The following is a 20,811-nucleotide window of genomic DNA, read 5'->3' on the forward strand; positions in this document are numbered from 1 at the left end:
GGCGGGGCCTGAGGCGGGCGGAAGGAAGGAGGCCCGGGAGCCGCTGCCGTGCTATTGGTTATTATTGGAACTCGTACAAAAGTCGCACGGCGGCCAAACGGCGGCGTCGGACCGCGCCGCCCCGGGACGGCCGCGCACCGGGAGCTTCCAGCGGGCCGGACCGCCGCCGCCGTCAGCCGTAGTGGTACACGAAGTCGTAGCTGCTCGGCTCCTTGGGGATGGGCGGCGGCGCCTCGGGGATCTGGATGTTCTCCAAGTCCAGCAGCCGCAGCTTCATCTCCATGCTCAGCAGCGTGTCCAGGTCGCTCCTTGTCAGCTCGCTGGACATGTCCTTCCCCAAGAGAGCGTTGAGCCCATCGATCCAGATACAGTACTGCGGAGAAGAGGGCAGTTGACAACTCCAGGCATCAGTGATTCCCCTACACAGCTCTAAAATAGGTAACTGGGGGGCAAACAACTGCAAAACCCAACAGAAAAACAACAGACCAGAGCGCAGAGATTCTCAACTAAGTCAGAAACCCAGAGGTGGTAAGCATCGCTCCCCGTGGAGCCTTGGGCTCACTAGAGCTTCTACTGGGGCCTAACAGCACAAAAAGCAAACAGTAAGGAAGGAACAAGTGACTAAATGGGACAAAACAAAGAATGCCTTTTCAATGAGACTCAACTGATCATGCTTAGTCTCTTGCAACAGACTTGTTTTATATTCTGTCCCTTCAGTCTATAGGGAAGTGGTCATGGCCACACACCTGCCAGAGTTCAACAAGTCTGGACAACATTCAGGCAAAGGGTCTGAATTGTGCTTTTTTCTGTGTGGAGCCAGCAGTTCGATTGGAGGAGCTTTGTGGGTCCCTTCAACTCAAGATTTCATGATTCTATTGTTAATTGCTGTTCTTACCTCATATTTATTAGGTGCGATGAAGTTCAAAGTCTCATCTGGGTCATATAGAATCGAGAAGGCCAATTCTAACACTTCCTGAATAGAAAAGAATCTCTCACTCATTGATGGAACAAAACATCACATCACTTTCAGAATGCTAACACAAGAACAGCAGTCTTGCTGCAGCTCAGAACACCTTCCTATAGCAGCATTAGTGGCCTACAGAACAACTGACATAAAAGCTCACAGCACAGTGCAATCATATGGAAAAAGTCCAGATAATTATTTTGGTTTTTATTTTGAAGCAGGGCAATGAAAAGTTGCCAATTTAGAAGACCAACTGCTCTTCATGTTTGCTTCTGGCCTTCATATCTGCATAGCTTTAGGTATTATTTACAGGCAAAAAACAGAGCTGTTACCTTGTTCTGTTTCAGTGCACTTTTCTCCTTCATGTGTGGACAGTCCTTCCCTGTGACAATGGCTTTGATATCTGCAACTGGAACTAACAGTGGAAAAGTAAACCTCACACAAAGGAAATACTTATTAGGAAGAGACAGCACTTTGTTTTGTCTTTGCAACTGAGCATTTTCCCTGTTTTTTAACTCATTACTGCAGTTTTCCAAGACATATTACGAGCAGCACATCCCTACAGTTGTCTGTTCTAAGAAATGCCAAGCAACTGACAGAGTTCAAAGGATTTGTGCAAGAGTCAAATATGTATCTCATGGTTGTTAGGAGCTTCAGCCACAGCCATCCTTTTTTTCTGGGCTGGTTCTCATTAGAGCCACTAGATGGCAACACACAGAACACTTACTGTGTTCAGAGAGTGGTAATTGGGACTTACTTTTTTCCTGCAGTGATTCAAAGGTCACTTCCCCCTGGGCATTATCTTCCAGATCTCCATAGTGTAGCACTTTGTGGTTCAGAGCAAGGCGACAATACCAAAATCTTTCTGGAACTCAGAAAAAGTAGAGCAGGCTGAGCAGGATCATTCACCTAAGGTCTCACAACCACTGACCAATCCCTCTACCCCTCCAATTCCTCAGCATTACTTGCTGTTTATGAGGAGATGGCTGTATTCTCAGAAACACACATCTCTTCCAACCCAAACTACTGGTTGCTACAGACAGATCAGGTTGCCAGCTTCCCTTTCTGGCAACATGCTGCTGACAAGTTAATCCATTAGGTATTTTTTGCCTACAGCTCATGTGAAGAGATGCAGTACACACTGTCACCTCACCTTGTCTTCTGCGATTTCCAATTTTTCGAAAGCTGCTTCCTTCACAGAGTCTGTTCAGGCGCTGCTGCTTTATCAGCTCCAAGATCTCAGGCTGGATTTTCTCTCTCAGCTCCCTGGCAATCAAACATGGAAGAGTAAGCAGGAACTAGTGACAACAACAGGCACAGGCAATTGTTCTTGTTAGGCACTTACACAATAGGTGGTGACTGGAAGTCATCCTGGCTCATCCTCTCAGACTGGCGTAGTCGCAGAATCTCAGAATAGCTCAGGCTGCGCAGTTTACTCTTGAACTGGTCCAGAGAGTTGGGTTTGGAGGGGAGAGCCCGTGTGATCTGTTCCCTTACAACCTGCATAACCTGAAGTAGGCAGGTTGAGAAGTCACACTTTTGCTGTTTAATGGCAGAAAAGAACTAGGGCTCAGCTCAGTAGCATCAACAAACATAGCCGTGGCCAGGAGTGTCAGTGTACTAGTGGCTTTGAAGATCCAAAACAAAGAATGATCTCAGGTCATACCAAATAAAGATTGGACTACCCTCCTTTACAGTCCACATCAAAACCCTGACATACTCTCCACCCCCATCTCTTTATCCAAGTGTACTTGTCACGCAACCAAGGCTGAGTGAACACACTGTTCTGCAAACAATTCTACAAGAACTCCTCACTCTGACAGACCTTATTAAAATCTTCTGCTGTTGCCCTCATTTCTTTCCAGGTCTTGTTCAACAGCTGGATGCAAATGGCAAACAACTCCTCAAATGCACGGTCATGAGTGAAAAACATGGGGTGATAGTCATTTCGGCCTTCATTAGCTTCAGGAATAAACAGAAACCACAATCACATGAATATACAGAACAACAGCTAATAGAAGTAACTAAAATCCACCACAGTGACAGAAAGGCAGTGGTGTACAACAGTACTTACTCAAAGAGATAAAGACAGTTCAATGCTTTGTCTCCCCATAGGCAGTCTGTTGGGAATGGCAACTATCCCCAGACTTCATGCAAGCCTCTGTAATGGATGTACCCTTTTTGGACTAGTCTCCCCAGATGACTGCTTGCAGTTGTTTCCCATTTTCCTCTGACAGAATTTCTTACAGTTGCTAAATTGCCTTAGAATGTTTTCGTTTTTCTTTTTTGAGACTGTCACAGCTACTTGACTTTTAAGTTTACGATGGTTTCTAGAATGGTCTTCATACAGCATCTTAATGAAGCTTCAGGAAGCAGGAGTCTTCCACTTGCTTCAGTTTTTAACAAGAACCAGAACACGTACAACAAATTTTCTTATTTAAATTCAATACTAGGGGAAACTGACAATGCAATTCCAAGCTACCCCTGTTCTTACAAGGCAGAAAAGAAACCAAAATACAAATGCTTGAGAATCTTCATCAATCTGTATGTTAGCCCAGGAAACATCAGCCCAGCCACTCAGAAGACTGCAGGTTAATGTTACTTACGGAGTTCCCCAACTTGTAGGATTTCACAGAGCATCCTGGTAAGCTCAATGGCACTGCGTCCAAAGGGACACTCATGCTTATCTTCTCGACTGCTGTTCTCCAGAACAATCTAAAGGAAGAGGGCAGAAGAAATAGCCAGAAGTGTTGCTGAGATGCTGCTACTTGCAAAGAACAGCAGCTTCACTTACCCTGATATAGGTGTCCTGATGAAACTTGGCTAAGTACAGCATGTTATCCAATGCTAGCATCCCTGGAGGAGTCTGAGTAAAATCCATGGCTGGATTGATGTGATTCTGCAAAGCGTGCAGAAGTAAACCAAAGAAATTAGCCCAAAGAAATGTTGCAAGACTTTCCCAAATTCATTTTACAATAGCCTGCCCATCAAGTACTCCCTCACGTCTAGCTAACAGGTAACCTACGACACCTGCTATCTAAACTTTCTAGAAGAGAGGCCAATTCTGAGTTCAAGAATGACTAAATATCTTCAGAGGATGTGCCCAGTGAGCCCTTGCACTTATCCAAACAGTAAGTTCATAATAACCTGTTCTGGAAATCTGAGTTTAGCTAAGTTTCTACAAGTCAGATATAGAAAAATGGTGAAGCAAACAGCTGTTTCTGTTCCTCCCCCCCACTCCATCCCACTCTCTAGGTGCATACAGTGAATCCCAGCATCTTGTAGTCCTTGGTATACATGGCTTTGCGTTTTTCTGTTCCACTGCCAGGGATGGTGTTGCTGTCAGACTCTGCATCAAATGCAATTCTTCTCAACTCAAATATGATGTCTCTCTGTGCCTGAGGGACGGAAGGGAAGGAAAATGTAACATGCAAGCAAGCAGCAGGGCAGTGTTTTCGCATAACACACAAACCCACCTCTCTCCAGAGTTCACACAGTGAACACAAGGAGGTGTCAAAGGTCATTGACATTACATAAAATGAGGCAACCCAGCTCAAAATGGCAACTTTCAGTATAATGGATATTACAATGTGTTCATTTGTGTTATCCTTTAACTGCCCTAGGTTTACTTACAAGCGATCTTTAAGGATTCAGATAATGCTAAGGTACTTCTTGTTTAAGACTGCAATGTATTTAATGATTAAGTGACAGAATTCTTAATAACTGTCCAGCTTCCATGCACATTGCAAAGGAAAGTATCAAAAAGGACATGTTCTCCATTGAGGCAGAGGAATCAGTCTGACAGCTAGCATCGTACTGGTCAGGAAAATACATATCTTCCAGCAACCAATTGTATCTGTAAAAGCCCCACAGCACACTGCAGGTCAGTCATGACCATACGAGAAGCTCAAAGACCACAGTGTGAGCAGCAGTTTCACTTTATGTACAGCCTACTGCAAATTCAGTAGGGTAAAGCATCTCAGGAATAAGGCCCCTTCTACTTTCTATCAGCTCTAATAGTGACCTGATCATTGGGATCCATCTTGGTCATCATTCTCTCCTCCAGAAGATTAAATGTCAGGACCTGCAGCACATATAGCTGATGAGCCATTTCTGTTTTAATTGGGCGGTTTCCTCTGATCACATGCTGCAAAAAAAAAAAAAAAAAGAAAAAAGAGAAGGGATGGAATTAATATAATACAAATGGACAGTGAATTATTAGCTGCAGGCAATATGCCAGGTTGCATCTACATCTCTGCATATGAAGTTTCAACTGTTTAACCTCCATATTCCATCAGAAGCATAATGATAATGCTCTCTAACAGCAGGAAGAAGCAGGCTGATAACTCCCTTTTGAACAAGTAGATCCAATTTCACTTTGCTGAAAGTGCTGTGAGGGCAGCAGACTTTAAACTGTGCACAAGCGAGACTTTTATTAAGAAAACATTAGGAAATGCTCAGCCATTTCAGACATACTCACGTTCAGGATTATAGATCTCAGGTGCTTCTGGGCAAATGAATTAGCCATTTCCTGTTGGAGATTCAGAGATGAAATAAAAATGAGTGAAACATAAGCAAGAAGTCCACATCACGCAGAAAGGAGAAAAAGAATGAAGCCTATGAACTGGAGACAGCACTGACAAATGACAAAGTGCTTTCACCACAGACTGTCAATTTAGCATGGGGTCTCACCACAAAGCAAGCAGTTAAGTTGGGATGCAATGGTCATCTTTACCATGGCACAATTCATGGATGGCTCCCATACAAAACATCATTAATGTGGAGGAAGGCACTAAGGCAAACCAAGAATAGAAGAAAATTTAGCTTAACACTGAACATCAAACAATACTTGGGTATCAGGAGATATGGCTGCAGGGAGCATACTATGGGTTGCCCAGAGAACCTGTGATCTACAGAAGGCTCCTTCAGTAAGTATTCTCCACCTTTCTATACCTAAGTTCATACCCAAGATAACAAGGACCAGAGGACACAGTGTTCAGTTCTCATCCATCTCAAAACATGCCTTCTAAAATGTACACTGCCTTTTGTTTCAGATCCTAAAAATTCCTTTAGAAGTCAATTTAAGGACAGTTTGAAGAACCGCTCCAGTTTACAAAAATAAAAGGTAAATAAATGTCATGTTTAGGGGGAAATTTTCTATTGCTACCTTTACTATCTGGCTTCCTTCCCTAGAAGAGTAGAGCTTCCCACCCATCAAGTCATGATGACAGCTACAAGTATCTGCTTGCTATAAGGCTTCAGTTCTGGGACCAATTGCGCATACACCTGTAAAACCTAACCTGCACTTTCCTTGTGAATTGTGAAGATTCACTTTCTGAAATACTGGCAATCTCATTCCACGTGCTAAGTAAACAATACAAGTGCTAATGTCAAGATGGAATACTGTCAGAAGCTTGCTGATATAAGCAACATTTTTGAGTGAGAAAAATCCATTGGGTGATACACGACCTGGTCCTAAAGGACTACCAGTCTCACATCTCTTCACAGCCCTGTGCAATTCATATGGAGAATTGGAAGCAGATGTGCAGTTTTAGTCAAATACACTCAGAATGTACTACTGATTGAGCAACAAAACTGTTCCTATGCTCATATCAACCCTGCTGACAGGTTGTAGAAGTAGTATGGTAAAATACATGTAATAGCCTAATTCTGAGTCCCTATTATCACTTCTGCTCCAAGCAGAAGCCTGCTAAAACAAAGTGCTATGCTGACTGATAGCCAAGCTGCAGCAGCTCCAAGTCAAGCAGCACTCATGTTACAACCAAACTAAGCCAGTGCTTTTGTGGAGGGTATCTAAGAAGCAACTAAATGAAGTAGGAAGTGGTTTCAGACTGCCCTCAAGTCATTATTTTTAACTGTGACTCATAAGAGGTATTATTCTATTAGAATAAGGGCCACTGTTAAAATGTTTTCATGCATGCAACACAAAGAATTCTTACTCAAAAGGAATTAGTTTGCACACGGGAGAAAGTAAGAGGTGACTGAAGCACAGAAACAGTGGAAAGGACAAAGACAATTAAATGATTCTGAACAATATCGTAAGAAGCATGAGCACACACAGCCTAACCACTGCCAAAGGATCTGTGTTTAGCACAGAGTCCAATAACACCCACTTCACTGCCTGATGGGGTCACAGCATTACAAAATCATTCAGATTGAAAGTGACCTCTTGAGGTCATCTAGTCCAATCCACCTGGTTCAAGCAGCGTCAGCTAGATAAAGCTGCTCAGAACAGTGACCAGTCAGGTTTTCAGTATCTCCATGGACTAACAATCTCTGGGTAACCTGCTCCGGCATTTGACCACTCTTTACAAATAAGTTTTTTTCACTTGTGTTCAGACAAATCTCCTGGGTTTTAAACTGTGCACATTGTTGCTTGTTCTGTAGGCACTACTGAAAAGAGTTGGTCTCTATCTTCTTTATTCCCTTCCATCAGATATTTATACACGTATACGTGATATTTATACATCCACCTAAGTCTCCTCCTCTTCAAGCTGAGCAACACCAGGTCCCTCAGCCTCTATATGAAAGATGCTCCAGTCCCTTAATCATCTTCATAGCCCTTCATGGCCTTGTGTATTGTGTTCAAGGAAAGAAAAAAGTAATACATCTCTCAGGATTTTGTTTGCCATGAAATTTACTATCCAGGCTAAATTGCCTAGAGGAATACGTTCCTCCTCATTTTCATGTGTTAAGAGTATCGATTAATTTCAGATGATGATGCAAAATTTACTGAGGTCGCTCTTTCTCTCCTGAAGGGGCTACATCTTCAGCAAAAAAATGAGTTATTTAGATTTAAGGAGACCCAGATTTCTAAAGAACTGTCTCCGGCTTTAAATTTGTTTCACCTGATTAGTTTTATAGTATAGTATCAATTTTCAAAGCAAGACTTTTATGATCATTAATATCTTGTGCACATGCCAAGTCATGCAGTTTTCTCATGCTGCTGAATCTTTTCTCCCCTTCATAATCTGAGTACGTTCCCAGAAGTGTCCCCATCTTTTTTCCTAGGCTCATCCACTATCTGAATCTTGTATGCACTGTCTCTAAGATACAAGAAGGCATAACTAGAGAAAAGCTACCATGCCTACAGTTCTGCATGACCAGCCCCCAGCCTTGAGTTACTTACAGTGATGGGCAGGTCTAGCGGGTTAAGCAGCTTGTCCTGATGGCAGAAAGCAAAAAAAGGCACAAAGAGAAGCAGACAAGATTTAGCTCTGAGTCCAGAAAAATAAAAACACAAAACAGGGCACTGGAGAAGAAAGGCTTAACACAGCAAAGCTACACAATACAGACATACACACATTTTGCATGTAGCTGAGATGTCACAGGATTCCTCAGAGCAGGTGCTTCATTTCTCTCATTTGCCATCAGAAATATCCCCATATGACTTCAGAAATGTATTTTTGTTGTTGCTGGCTTTTTTGTGTCTGTGTGTTAAGTAAGCACATCCAACATCAAGGACACTACCCACGACCTCCCTCTGCCTTTCACTGGTCTCCCATACAGAGTGCAGTTTCTTAAAAAAATTAATGCTGTGCAGGTTATTATTTTCTGTCTCTCAAGGCCTTTCAAATTCATTTCTGAAAATCCTTTATACACAGACGTGTCTCCAGAACAAATTATTATATAGGACAACATTTTTTCTCCATAAGCAGCTGTTTCAGAACAGCATTAAGTTCTTAGCAAGGTCTGAGGTCTGCTTTAGCCAAACAATGCAATTTCTAAGGCACAACAGTCAAGCAGTAAATCTGAAGTAACTTAGTAAGCATTATTTGGGTTTAACTAAGCAACTACAAACCTGTCTCTTGTCCTCAGGTGCCTTCAGGAAGAGGGCATTGATCAGGGCAATGGCATATGTCTGAATCTCTTGGTTTGATCTGCAGAAACAATAATGGGAAGATTATAAGAAGAGAACAGGCCCTTTGCCTGTGCGTAAGAACATTTATTGCTCTTTTGCATTTCAGTGTATTGATTTAGATCACACCATTGTTTGGTGGGTACTCACACTTGCAGATGAGAAATGAGCTGCCCCACAGTGATCTCTTCTGCTATCTTCTGATACAGAGTCTGACTGTTCAACACCATACTTTCTAGAATGGCTAGGGATCGTTGGAGGATGGAGACATCTACCATAGGCTGACTGACATATCCTGCAATCTAAAACCAGATGAACCATCAGGTCAGCAACGGATGCCCACCCAGCAAACCTTGCAGTGAATGAGACAAAATAAGGGAAATGTGACTCAGAAAGCTGAGATGGAACCATATCACACTGTGCTATCAGTTTGTATTCAGCTTCTAAGAGTCATTTTGCTGGTCCTGGAAGCTGTGTAAAAGCACAAAAAGAAATAGTATCCACTCACTCCCTTTACCCAAACTCACCTGTTTAATGAAGGTTATTGAGACCATGTCCCAGGAGACAATACCATGGTCCATGAGCTCCAAGAAGGCAGTCAAGGTGAAAGCCAACATCTCACTGTAACTAAAAATAATAAAAAAAAAAAGGAATACAGTGACAAGCAAGTTGGGATTAAGGAAGAATTCAGCTCAGACAGACTAAGCAGAAAAACGTCACCTAATACAACAGACAGGTTAGATTTTGTCTCAATTATTATACTAGCATTTGCTATAAAGTTAGCTGCTTAATGACACTTCAACAATTAAGATTTGCCTCTACTTGAGCCCCTGTTTTATTAAATCAATACCCCTGTTCCACAGTTATGGAATACAGGAACCTTACTGGGACAGAAGCTTGGTCCCACTCTCCACAAGCCGTGTCAGCACTGTAATCCCTTCCATGTTGATGAACTCTGTGGCAAAGGTCACATCTGCTGAAAGTTTAGCCAGTTCCTTCATGGCATCGAGTCGGACTTCCATACTGTGTGACTGGATCCTCTCCATTAGCTGGCGAGCTGCCCTAGACTGGAAAGGAGGGATGATGCCATTACAGACTGGAGACTGAGTCCTGTCAGTATCAACAACATTCTCTGAGATATCCGTGGACAGGAAAAAGCTAGAGAGATGCAAGCATTTGACAGAGTAAGTAGCAGCAATCACCAGTTGTAAGACGAACTAAGAAAAGGCTGCTTTTGGTGACAGGCAGGCAAGTACAAAGCATTTACCCCAACATGTAAAAGAAAATGTTCTTATTCTTGGTGAGGCGAGTGGAAGTGGATAAACAAATCTAGACCAAAAGCACTAAAGAAATATGATGTTCAAAAAAAACCCCTCCAATTCAAAGAGAAACATGAGCTCATTTTATCTATCCATATGACATTCTAAGATTTCCCAAACATGAATCAATTATATCTTCCCAAGCATCTCTTTTCCAAGCAACTTTTTCCTGTTCTACACCTTCTCACCTACATGCCATGACAGTTGTCCAAGATGGTTTATGAATTTTTTTTAAAAGGAAGCTACAGCAAATCTGCAAAAGGTGACTACTGAGGTTACAATAACAAGAATTCGCTAGGAACAACTCACGTTTATCTATTGTTTTTCTTTCTACATGATGTCACCACTACTCTTGCTTTTAGATAGATACCAACTGCACTCGAATTGAGAAAATAAGAGTCAGGTGCCTTACAACATACAGATCTAGGATATGCAATAAAAATGCCTGTTTGGATTTATCTACAGAAAATTAAGGGCTCTACAGTTCTGGGGAAAAGAGGAAGAAATAGGCAAAGAAGAGCCTATTACACTAGGAGAAAAAGGGATGTGAGGAGTACTTACTGGGGAGACCGCCAGCTGCAGGATTGTTCCATTCTTGATGTCACAGCGAGTCTGAAAGACAAATGAAACAGAAACTACAGAGAAGTGTCTGAGAAAGTGAGGCAACTGAATCCACAGTGCACATATGCATGCAGAAGTAAAGGGGTTCCTATACCATATAACCCTGCTAAGGTTTTTGAAATTGAGCCATTAAGTCCTTGCACCAACAGGCATGCAAGTGGAGAAGTGCAAGGTTTTTCACTGGAATACACCCTCTCAGTGAGTACTTTTGATAGCAGAGATACTGTCTCTCAAGGATTAGTAACAGTATTGCTCCATGATGCTACTCAGGGCATCCTCCACTCTTGCCTGGGACATCAACATGTTGCTGTCTCTCAGACTGACCTGCTCTGTGATGTACAGTTGAGGACCATCGGCATACCGTAATGTGTAGTATTCAGGGTTTGGCAGTGACCACCTGGAAGAGGAAGAACATGTGAGCCTCTTCCTCTCAACTAGGAACAGCAGCTTGATCACAAGTGAGTGGAAAAGAACATTCAAGCAAAACCTTAGCATGGGTAACTAAACCTCCCAAAGGTAAAAGACTTCTCCTTGGCATGAGGGATTTCAGCCTATTCTAAGTCAAGTTCTGTGGAATTTGTCAAGATGTTTGCATTTCCAGAACAGCAAGAAGATTGCCAGGCCTTAGAGATGCTGAGTGGCTTTCACTGACATATCCTGAGAATCGAAATAAAGACACAGAACCTCTATTTTCTAGAGCTTCTCTTCTTCCCTGACATAAATGCAGGCCCATTCTGTGGCTAGAACTGCAACAGGCAGCATGAATGATGCTAGCTGTGCAATGACAATCAGAAGACTTTCCACAATACCTCAGCAATACCTGTCATAGGGACAGACTTTCTGCACAACAGAAACTACTTACCCATCACAGACCTCCTTGATGATGGATGCAAGAGGCCTTTTCTAAAATAGAGAGAGAGAGTTCTCAGTAGCCATATTACTCTCAAGCACAAATAAACCATTTCCGTGTTTCTACTGTAGCAATTAGACAGATCAGTACAATGGGAAAGGCATTACAACAAACGTATGATAATGGAAGGACCAGCACAACAGAGAGGTGCTATAAAAAAAAGGAAGAAGATTGCACATCCGTATCAGAAGATTCCAGTTTCACAGGGGATGCTTCACCAAAGAGGGACCTCTAGAAAGAGATCCTTCCCCAGTGGCAGTCGGCCCTTAAATGAGATCTAAGAGAGGTGCAGCCAGGCTCCACCCCTCCCAGTCACACAGCTGAATTGCCTTCACCTGTGCTCCCAGGGCTGAGAGGGTCTTTTCCCCAGGCTCAATCAGTGGATTAGGCCAGGACTCAGCACTTCCCATACATCTGCGTTCCAGCATGAAAGTTACAGTGCATGGAAGAAATACCCTTATACTCCATTTAGTTACGAGATCTCACCTGATCTATTTCCAGCAGCTGGGCATTGGCACCTGGCCACTCTACAGCTACCTTTACAATGTCTGAAGGTGGTGGCATTGCTCCAGACTCCTGCAGGTGCTTTCACAACAGCATGCAACCCCCACACCTGTTAGGAGAAAAAACTGTGAGCAACTCTCTGAAAACGATTTGAATTGTTACATTTCATTTGACATCAAGCTTCAAAAGGCTACAGAACACCAGCCTTATATTCTGCTGCTCATGTTCAACATAGACAAAACATTTGGTATGTCAGGGACCGAGGCATCATACTAAAACAACACATTGTGAAGTTTTATGCCTAACATTAATCCCTAAGGCACATTTCTGAGAGCTTGTTAGAGTACTCACACAAAAAGGAGACTAACTCTCATTTAACATCCACTCTACACTGTAAGGTCAGTTTTCAGAACTAGTAAAACAAGAGTTCCCTAGACTTGGCTACTACAAGAATGTGAGAGGAGGGGCACACTGACCAGACAGCCTCCCTCCCATGGGCTGGTGATTACAGATGCTGTTATCACATTTCAGATATCTCAATATATTCAAGACACTCCTATGCAAAGTAGTAGCAGTTAACTTTATTCCTCTCCCTTCCTCTAACACCCTAATTTCAAAATACGAGCACCCATTACAGAAGAAAAGACAACTCAACATCTGCTCTGGAAGTCTACCTTTCACTCCTTTATCTACCTTAGAGCATAAGCTTGTGTTCAGGGTTTGGTCCCAGACAGCTGTCAGACACGGTGGTTTGTGCTTCATCTGGTAGTAAGAAGCTGTAAAGAAATGTACTTGTTCAGTTCCTTTTCAATCCCCTTCCATGTGGAGACACTTTCCCTACTCTCTCCCATAGAGACATGGGAAGAAAGTCACATTGAAGACTGATACTCTCCCACCAGCAGCTTCATGCTTCCAGACATGAGATCTGACATGCCACAAAATTCCTGCCCTTAAGGACTCTTTTTTACACTCCATTTCTAGAAAATCCAGAAGGAGAGAAGTATATAATTTATAATTCCTCAGCTCATATGGCACCTCCTGCTGGGGCGACCCAATTCAGCTTTCCCAGAGAGAAAGAACAGAGGTGAGATGATGCAGAGCAGGAACAGTGTTTCATGCTTAACATACTTGTCCAACTTCTTTGATCAACCGGGAAAGAGATGCTAAGACAGGCTAAGACCTGAAGGGAAACCAGCCACCTTAGGAGCTTTCCTGATGCAAGGAGAATGACTACTAAAAGAAAGAACAGATGAAAGACCTCTCCACAGATCAGCAAAGACTGAGCAGCTGCAGAGGTACTTGGCACAGGAAGTTGGTCTATATGACTGGACTGCCCTTGGACACAGTATGGTATGAAATCTTCTGAGTCTACCACAAAAGATGTGCGTGCCTGGCCTGTATAAGATGTTGGCCTAGAGAACCACAAATGATCTCAACAAATAAAGCTTACATACCTCTTCCTTCCTTAGCAAGGACTGGTAAGACCTCACGGACACATAACATCTCAGGCACACTAATTCCTCTGCTTCTGCACACACACACCTGTGAGCATCTTCTCACTCTGGTTTACTCAACTTCCTGACTCACAGTTTTAAGATGAGGCACAAACTGCAGCTTTACTTTCTCTGGCTCCAAGCCTGGAAAAGAGCTGTGACCTCCTGGGACAACCTTCTGAGAAGATCACATCTCATGTCTTTTCTGAACCCAGAAAATGACCGAGACCAAGCAGATGCCATGCAGAAAAGTGGGATTCAAGTCAAATTACCCATAACCCACTCAAGTCAGGTTCAGCTTTGCCAGTTTCTCAAAATGACATCTCGCCTTTCAGATAAGCAGCACAGGATTAGTTTAGAATAAAATCCCAAAAGAGCTGCCCTTAGAAAAACAACAGATTCAGGGCACCAATCAGGCTAAATACGCGTTGAGGACAGTGAGAGGGAAAACATTTATAAAATGATTTCTATTGTTTGTGCAACTGGTTGACTCTAATATGCAATTTCATACAACACCTGATACTTGACTTCTTAATCCTGAAGGGAAGACAATCAAAGCTATTTCCCTCTTCAAGATTCACTCTGAATCAATAAATTACCTCTCTCTTAACAAGTCTGTCCTTCAGAGAACGCACACCAGGTAAAAAAAAACCCAACTTGAACAAAGTGAGGTCACACAAAGGAAGACTGCTTAATTAGATTGCTATTAGCCGAGAGCTCAATTAGATTAGTATTGCAAAGAAGCCTGTGCAGCCCACAGAGCTAGCTAGGCTCACTTACAAACAGAAAGCACTGAGTATATGCTGCCTTCTGCAAACACTGTCTCCACACACCATAAGCACAGGGTAACATATTCCTGCCTCTTCTGAAACTTTGATTCTCCTTGTTCAGTCTCTCACTCCAAGGAGGGATTTATTCAGGCAATTTACTCTTTGCTAAGAGATACATGTTAACATGCAGCACATTTCAAACAGCTTCTAACCCTAAACGCATAGAAAGCTGCTGGTGCTATTTTCAAACCCGCTGGAACCAGTAAACTGGACTCTACTCTTTGCTTTTACACTCATTTAGAGGCAAATTTTGTCCAAACTAAATTAAGAATTAAGGGAACACAGTTCTGTTGGGGTAAGTATCATAGCAAGCCTATGCTACATCCATTTATCCTCAGTCCTTTCACAAGAGGAAGCTCAATACCTGCTACTTCCAAGGGCAGAAAATGTCTCCCAAGTTGCCACACTGCACATCAGAAGGTCCTAAAAATATGACATCTCTAACATCCAAGCATGCTGTGACAAAAAGACAAGGCAAAACCAAGTGGGCCCACCAAAGCAATGAATTCTGTAGCATCAGTCATAAAAAGTCTGCACTTATCTGATCATTTTGTCTCAAAGATGAGCCTAATAAAACTAGGAGCCAATCTTCCTTGTTTCCTTTCCCTTAATTGTACACACACAAAAATCAGACTCTCCTGACTTTTGCAGCAATAGCCCAGAACAGGCTCATAGCTCATCAACTAATTCTCTAAGCCCCTTATGGCAATTACTATCACAGAAGCAGTAGCACAGCACCGTTCAGATTCTCCAGACAAAATGCCAGTTTGCACGACAGCTCCAAATGTGCAAGACCCACAGATTGCTATCTATCAGCTACAAGTGCAGACAGGCAGTTTGCACATTTCCACTCACTGCTCTCCACGCTGCAACTAAAGCTTGTGATAAACCTCAGAGCCTGAAAAATCACAATCATGCAGCATAAGCACACTCCTCTATAACGCTCAGATCGGCTTGCAAGAACAACAGCTAATTACTTTTTCCACAAATGAACTAGCTCATGGCTAGAAACCATGTAAGCCATCCAGCATTCAAAGCACTGCAAATACACAGTAAAGAGGTGAGGCTCAAATACTATTAAGAACAGGACCTGCAGTGCTTTACTAACACATCCACAATTAATTAGCATCTAATTGCCACCTCTCCCTTCAGCCTCTTGTCATACAGTCTTTTGCATACACTTCAGCTTTCATTGTGAGTTGCAACTGAAAGCATCCACATCAGGAGTTTAAAGAAAGGCTGTTCCAGAACATGAGGAAATAGAGCATTTCATACGCCAAAGCAGAACTGCCCAGATTGCAGCAGGCAGAAGCCCTTACAGCTCTTTACAAAGTTTGGCTCCTCCCTTGTGAAGGACACGATCGTTTTAGGACATATTAAAGACACTGATGTTATGGGAAATTCTTCACACAAATTAAATCTCATGTTTCATTGGATGAAGTACCACAGGGGCTCACTTGCAGCTCCCGCAGACAGCACACAATACCCACAGCTCCTCTGATATCTCGCCAGGAAAACAGAATCCAATCAAGTCCTATTGCACTACTTTCAACACTACTCAAAGTTTTCTGCTGCGTACAAACTCAGAAAATAACAGATGTAGGGAATAAAACACAGCTTAAAAACTATTTAATTCAACAGCAGCACCAAGGAGCAGATAACCAAACAAGGAGGAATTAAAAACTCAAGAAGGTAAAAACTCTTCAGTCAGTTTGGGAAAAAACAACACCTTGAAGCACCTGCACAGATCAGTGCCTCAGCAGCAGCAGCTCTCCATAGAGGAGAATAAAGACTGGACTAAGAATAAAAAGAGCACCTCATGGCAGTGTCTTAACAGGAGATGGTCTGACAAGTTCTTTGAAAAGATTTTACTGTGTGTCTGCAGCTACAAGAGATGACAATGCTAGATGTCAGAAGAGAGATTTTGCAGCACATCAGTGATGTATCTGATAAAACAACTGTTCAGAAGCTTTTATGAAGAAGCAGTTGCCACAATTTCACATAATCACTGTGATCAGTTACTTACTGGTCTCTCACAGCATATTTTTTTCAAAAATCTCACATAAGCAATTCTCAAGACTTTATGCAGGGAGAGAGCAGCCAAACTGAAATCCATCAGAAGCAAATTCACTCTGCTTCTACAGAGTGAGGTCCATCATATGAATCAGCAATGCAGGGCTGCAAAGCAAGAAGAAATCAGCAGAGCCACTTATAACACACTATTCAAGAGACTTCTGAGAAACTGCAAGCTAAAACAAATGGAGTATTTTAAACAGAATTTCCCTATTCACAAACTCAATCTTCTTTTCATCACAGATAGAACAAATTGTGCTGCACGCAGAATAAAAATGAGGAGGATGAAAGAACATTCAATGAAAAAAGAAAAGCTGCCTCGTAGGACCATCCAGTTAACCAGTGCACGGCCGCACAGCTTCTGAAAACATCAGAGCCAATTCCCAGCGAGCCCCCAGCAGGTGGTACGGACAGCCCAGGCCAAACGAGGGGAGGTGCCATTAGCAGAGTGACCAACTGCAGACAAGCCCCTTCCTAACCCAGCAGCAGGAGGAGGCGGCAGCCAGCAGTCCGACCCGAGGGCCACGTACAGCCTTCCAGGTTACCTCACACACCGAGCAAAGAAACTCAATTCGCTGCAGAAAGCGCTGAACCAGGCGCTCAGATCTCTGCCTCTGGTATCCTAAGCCCGGGGCCTCCTAAGGCTGCGCAAAGCAGAGCAGGCTGCGGCACCAGGCTCAGCGTTCAGCACAGCTGCACGGACTCCCTAGCAAACACAGAAACGTGGTAACAAGCAAAAAGAGAGAAGGCTTTATTATTTTTCATCAGTCGAGCGAGCTGAAAAAGGCTGTAACGCCAGTCAGCGACAGCCCGGGGCGGGCCAGACCCCGCCCTAAGGGGTGAAAGATTCGTTTTGGTGAACCTTCGTCCAAACGTTCCACTCCGCTTTGGCAGCGGTTCGGCCCGGCACCGGCACGGAGCGGGCTCGCAGCCCCAGGCCAAAGCCTCGCGGCGGGGCCTCCAGGAGGAGAAGGGCCGCGGGCAGAGAGGAAGCGGCGGCGCCGGCAGCCGGCCCGGCCCCAGAGCGGCTCCCGGCCCCGCTCACCCGACCCCACCGCCCCCGGCAGCTTCGGCCCCGCGCCGCCGCCGCCTCCGGCCGGCCCCGCCCCACCGAGCTCCGCAGGTGCGGAGCGGCCCCATCGGCGGCGCTGCCAGGTTCCCCCCGCGGACGAGCGGAGGCTCGCCGGCCCCGGAGCCCCTCCGCCCCCTCAGCGCCGCCCGGCCCATCGGCGAGGACCGGCGCAGCCCTCCCTGCGGCGGTTACCGGCGGGGCCCGCAGATAAGCGCCCGCATCGACGCCCGCGCCCTGCGAGCTCCGCGCTCCCGCCGACGCCCCGCACCTCCTCAGCCGGGCAGCGCCGCCCCCGCCGGCGGCGGAAACGCGTCCTTCGCGCGGCGGAAGGGGCGGGGCCGGCGGCAGAGATCCGCGTGCGGGCGGGCGGAAGTGGCGGCGCGGTGCGGGGCTACTTCCGGTAGAGCGGGAGGCGTTCGTGCGGCGGTGGAGGGGAGCGCGAAGAACCGCAACCATGGTGAGCCGTGCGGGCGCTGCGGGCCGGGCTGGGTCGCCTGAGCCGCTGCCCCCGGTAACGCGCGGTGTAACGGCGATCTCTTGCAGACGGTGGGGAAGAGCAGCAAGATGCTGCAGCACATCGACTACCGCATGCGGTGCATCCTGCAGGACGGCCGCGTCTTCATCGGCACCTTCAAGGCCTTCGATAAGCACATGAACCTCATCCTCTGCGACTGCGACGAGTTCCGTAAGATCAAGTGAGTGGCAGCGCTGGGTCGGGCGGAAACTCGGGCGGCTTCGTGCAGCTCCGCCTGCGGTGCCATCGCAGCCTATCGAGCGCGCTGGGGGGAAAAAGAGTCGTGGGGATGGTGTTCATCTTCTGTTTGGGCTTCTCAGTGTTCTTAGCCTGGCTGGTGGATATGTGTTGATTTGTTTTCATAGCAGACTCTGGGCTATGGAACAGTCAGACTGTATCTTTCAGTATTTTAACAGATTTTTTTTAACATTCTTAAGATCCTTACAGCAGGAAAGAAGGGGATGCCGACTCTTCAGTGAGGCTTTAAGATAGGACAAAAGGAATGGTTTCAATCTAGTAGATGGGAGATTTAGATTAGATGGAAGGAAGGAAGTTTTTACAGTGAGTGGTGGTGAGGCAGTGGCACAGAGATGAGGTGGGTGCTCCATCTCTGCAGGCACTCAGGTCAGGCTGGGGGGCTCTGAGCACTGGTGGAGCTGTGGGTATCCCTGCTCACTGCAGGGATCGGAATTGCTGACCTGTACAGGTCCCTTCCAATTCAACCATTCTATGATTCTGTATTCAGGTGCATGTTCAAAGAACAACATGATTTTCTTTTTCACTGTCTTGTAATGTTTTCTTTCTCTTCTCATTAGACCTAAGAATTCAAAACAGCCAGAACGGGAAGAAAAACGAGTCCTTGGTCTTGTGTTACTGCGAGGAGAAAACCTGGTGTCTATGACAGTTGAAGGGCCACCTCCAAAAGACGTAAGGAGAATGAATGTAGAACTAAGGAGAAAAGGAAGGGATGTTTTGTAGGTGTGGCCTTGCAAGAGATGGCTATTATGCCATGTTCTAGACTTCCAGGTGCTGTTATGACTGTTGTAGCACTGCAAATTCCACTGGAGAAAGTTCACCTGTTCATTGCCTCAGACATTGACTGGACAGAAGAGAGCTGTGGGGATTCCCAAAACCTGAGGACTTCTGTTTTGATAAATTTTTGAGTGTGTGTGTGTGTCTGTTTTCAGACTGGCATTGCCCGTGTGCCTCTTGCTGGAGCTGCTGGAGGACCTGGAGTTGGGAGAGCAGCAGGAAGGGGAGTACCAGCTGGTGCACCCATGCCCCAGGCTCCAGCAGGATTAGCTGGCCCTGTCAGAGGAGTGGGAGGACCATCCCAACAGGTGAGATAGTGTGGCCCATTAAAGAGGACTTGTCTGGTATATTCTGTGATGCAAAAAATTGGCGAAGTGAAAAAAATAATAATCTTAACTTCTGGTACCAAAGTGCTTAAGCTTTGGGCTTTTGTTGGCGTGGGGTTTTCTTTTTGTTTTGATACCAACACCACCTAGCTACTCTGGATCTCATGCTGAAAGAAGAGTTTTCCTGAATTCAAGTGCTATTCAGGGAATTGTATTACATGGTTGTAGCATTATTTAAAACATAAAAGGAAGACTGTGATAGTTTTCGGAATTAAGAATGTAAGTTTTGGTTATGGTAAGTTATGAACAGGTTCACAGAAAACTGGTTTATGTTGTTTACAGGTGATGACACCCCAGGGTCGTGGAACGGTTGCAGCTGCTGCTGCAGCAGCCACTGCTAGCATAGCAGGAGCCCCAACTCAATACACACCAGGGCGTGGGGGTCCTCCTCCACCCATGAGCAGAGGAGCCCCTCCTCCAGGTAGGATTTACTGCAGAGTGGAACAGCAAGGAGCCTGCATTATGGGGCCAGATGGGCAATGGAGAGCTGATTTTGAGGATTATATTCTGATATACCATTAGGGCCTTTAGCGTTCAGCTGAATGTAAGTACTTGTTTTTTCTCTGGTTTAAGGAATGATGGGACCTCCTCCAGGCATGAGACCACCTATGGGTCCACCGATGGGAATGCCACCTGGCCGAGGTGCTCCCATGGGAATGCCACCACCAGGCATGAGACCACCACCCCCAGGAATGAGAGGTGAGTGGAAGTTATCCTACCTGCATAGAAGCTATAATGTAAAAAACGAAAAAAAAACCAAAAACAAACTTGAAGAGTGGTACACTTCAGTGGCTCCCTAGCTACGCTAGTTGCCAATAGATTTATCAGTGTTGAAAAAGGGGCCCAAGGCTACCGTGGGCACAGGGAAAAGATCTTGCTGGTTTATTAGCTTTGCTTCCTCTGACCTCTTCAATATTCAACTCTTTTTCTTTATTTCCAGGACCCCCTCCCCCTGGCATGCGTCCACCGAGGCCCTAAGATCCTCTACAACATACTTTAGAACTGTGAGAAGACTAATAAGGAAACATACTGAGCAGTATGACTTGTTTGAACTTTGCTATGTATATTTTCTATTTACTGCTTGTAAAGTTTGCCCTTTTTAATAAAGTTGGAAAACAACACAGTTTACACTAGTGTACTGATCTCTTCAGGACTGCACTCATTACATTCTACCTCTGCACTTTGCTTGGGTGTGAAGGAAGAGCATGTTTGAA

At 44.8% G+C, this 20,811-nt stretch overlaps 2 protein-coding genes across 6 annotated transcripts; one reads left to right on the forward strand and one right to left on the reverse strand.

Moving 5' to 3' along the window:
* Positions 1 to 46: 46 nt before the first annotated feature.
* On the reverse strand, positions 47 to 18,022 carry ELMO2 (engulfment and cell motility 2). 5 transcript variants are annotated; one of them, XM_031587852.2, is made up of 23 exons: positions 17,934 to 18,022; positions 12,891 to 12,973; positions 12,180 to 12,306; positions 11,646 to 11,686; positions 11,108 to 11,180; positions 10,724 to 10,774; positions 9,729 to 9,910; positions 9,371 to 9,470; positions 8,994 to 9,145; positions 8,787 to 8,865; positions 8,115 to 8,150; positions 5,445 to 5,495; positions 4,989 to 5,111; positions 4,228 to 4,362; positions 3,759 to 3,863; positions 3,571 to 3,679; positions 2,790 to 2,926; positions 2,310 to 2,473; positions 2,118 to 2,230; positions 1,722 to 1,829; positions 1,297 to 1,379; positions 896 to 973; positions 47 to 373 (listed from the first exon to the last, which is right to left on the reverse strand). In XM_031587852.2, the coding sequence occupies exons 3-23, from the start codon at positions 12,255 to 12,257 to the stop codon at positions 173 to 175; spliced, it is 2,199 nt and encodes a 732-aa protein (XP_031443712.1). In that variant the 5' UTR covers positions 12,258 to 12,306; positions 12,891 to 12,973; positions 17,934 to 18,022; the 3' UTR covers positions 47 to 172. The 5 variants fall into 5 exon arrangements, with proteins under 5 accessions (XP_031443712.1, XP_031443703.1, XP_031443728.1 ...); XM_031587843.2 differs by having other exon boundaries at positions 17,858 to 17,995; XM_031587868.2 differs by lacking the exon at positions 12,891 to 12,973 and having other exon boundaries at positions 17,934 to 18,001.
* SNRPB (small nuclear ribonucleoprotein polypeptides B and B1) lies at positions 17,975 to 20,725 on the forward strand. Its single transcript, XM_031587906.2, has 7 exons — positions 17,975 to 18,122; positions 18,209 to 18,360; positions 18,995 to 19,106; positions 19,367 to 19,519; positions 19,880 to 20,018; positions 20,171 to 20,296; positions 20,538 to 20,725. The coding sequence occupies exons 1-7, from the start codon at positions 18,120 to 18,122 to the stop codon at positions 20,573 to 20,575; spliced, it is 723 nt and encodes a 240-aa protein (XP_031443766.1). The 5' UTR covers positions 17,975 to 18,119; the 3' UTR covers positions 20,576 to 20,725.
* Positions 20,726 to 20,811: the final 86 nt, after the last annotated feature.

This window comes from Phasianus colchicus, chromosome 17, assembly GCF_987193195.1.
Source record: "Phasianus colchicus chromosome 17, bPhaCol1.hap1.1, whole genome shotgun sequence".
Classification (NCBI taxonomy): domain Eukaryota; kingdom Metazoa; phylum Chordata; class Aves; order Galliformes; family Phasianidae; genus Phasianus; species Phasianus colchicus.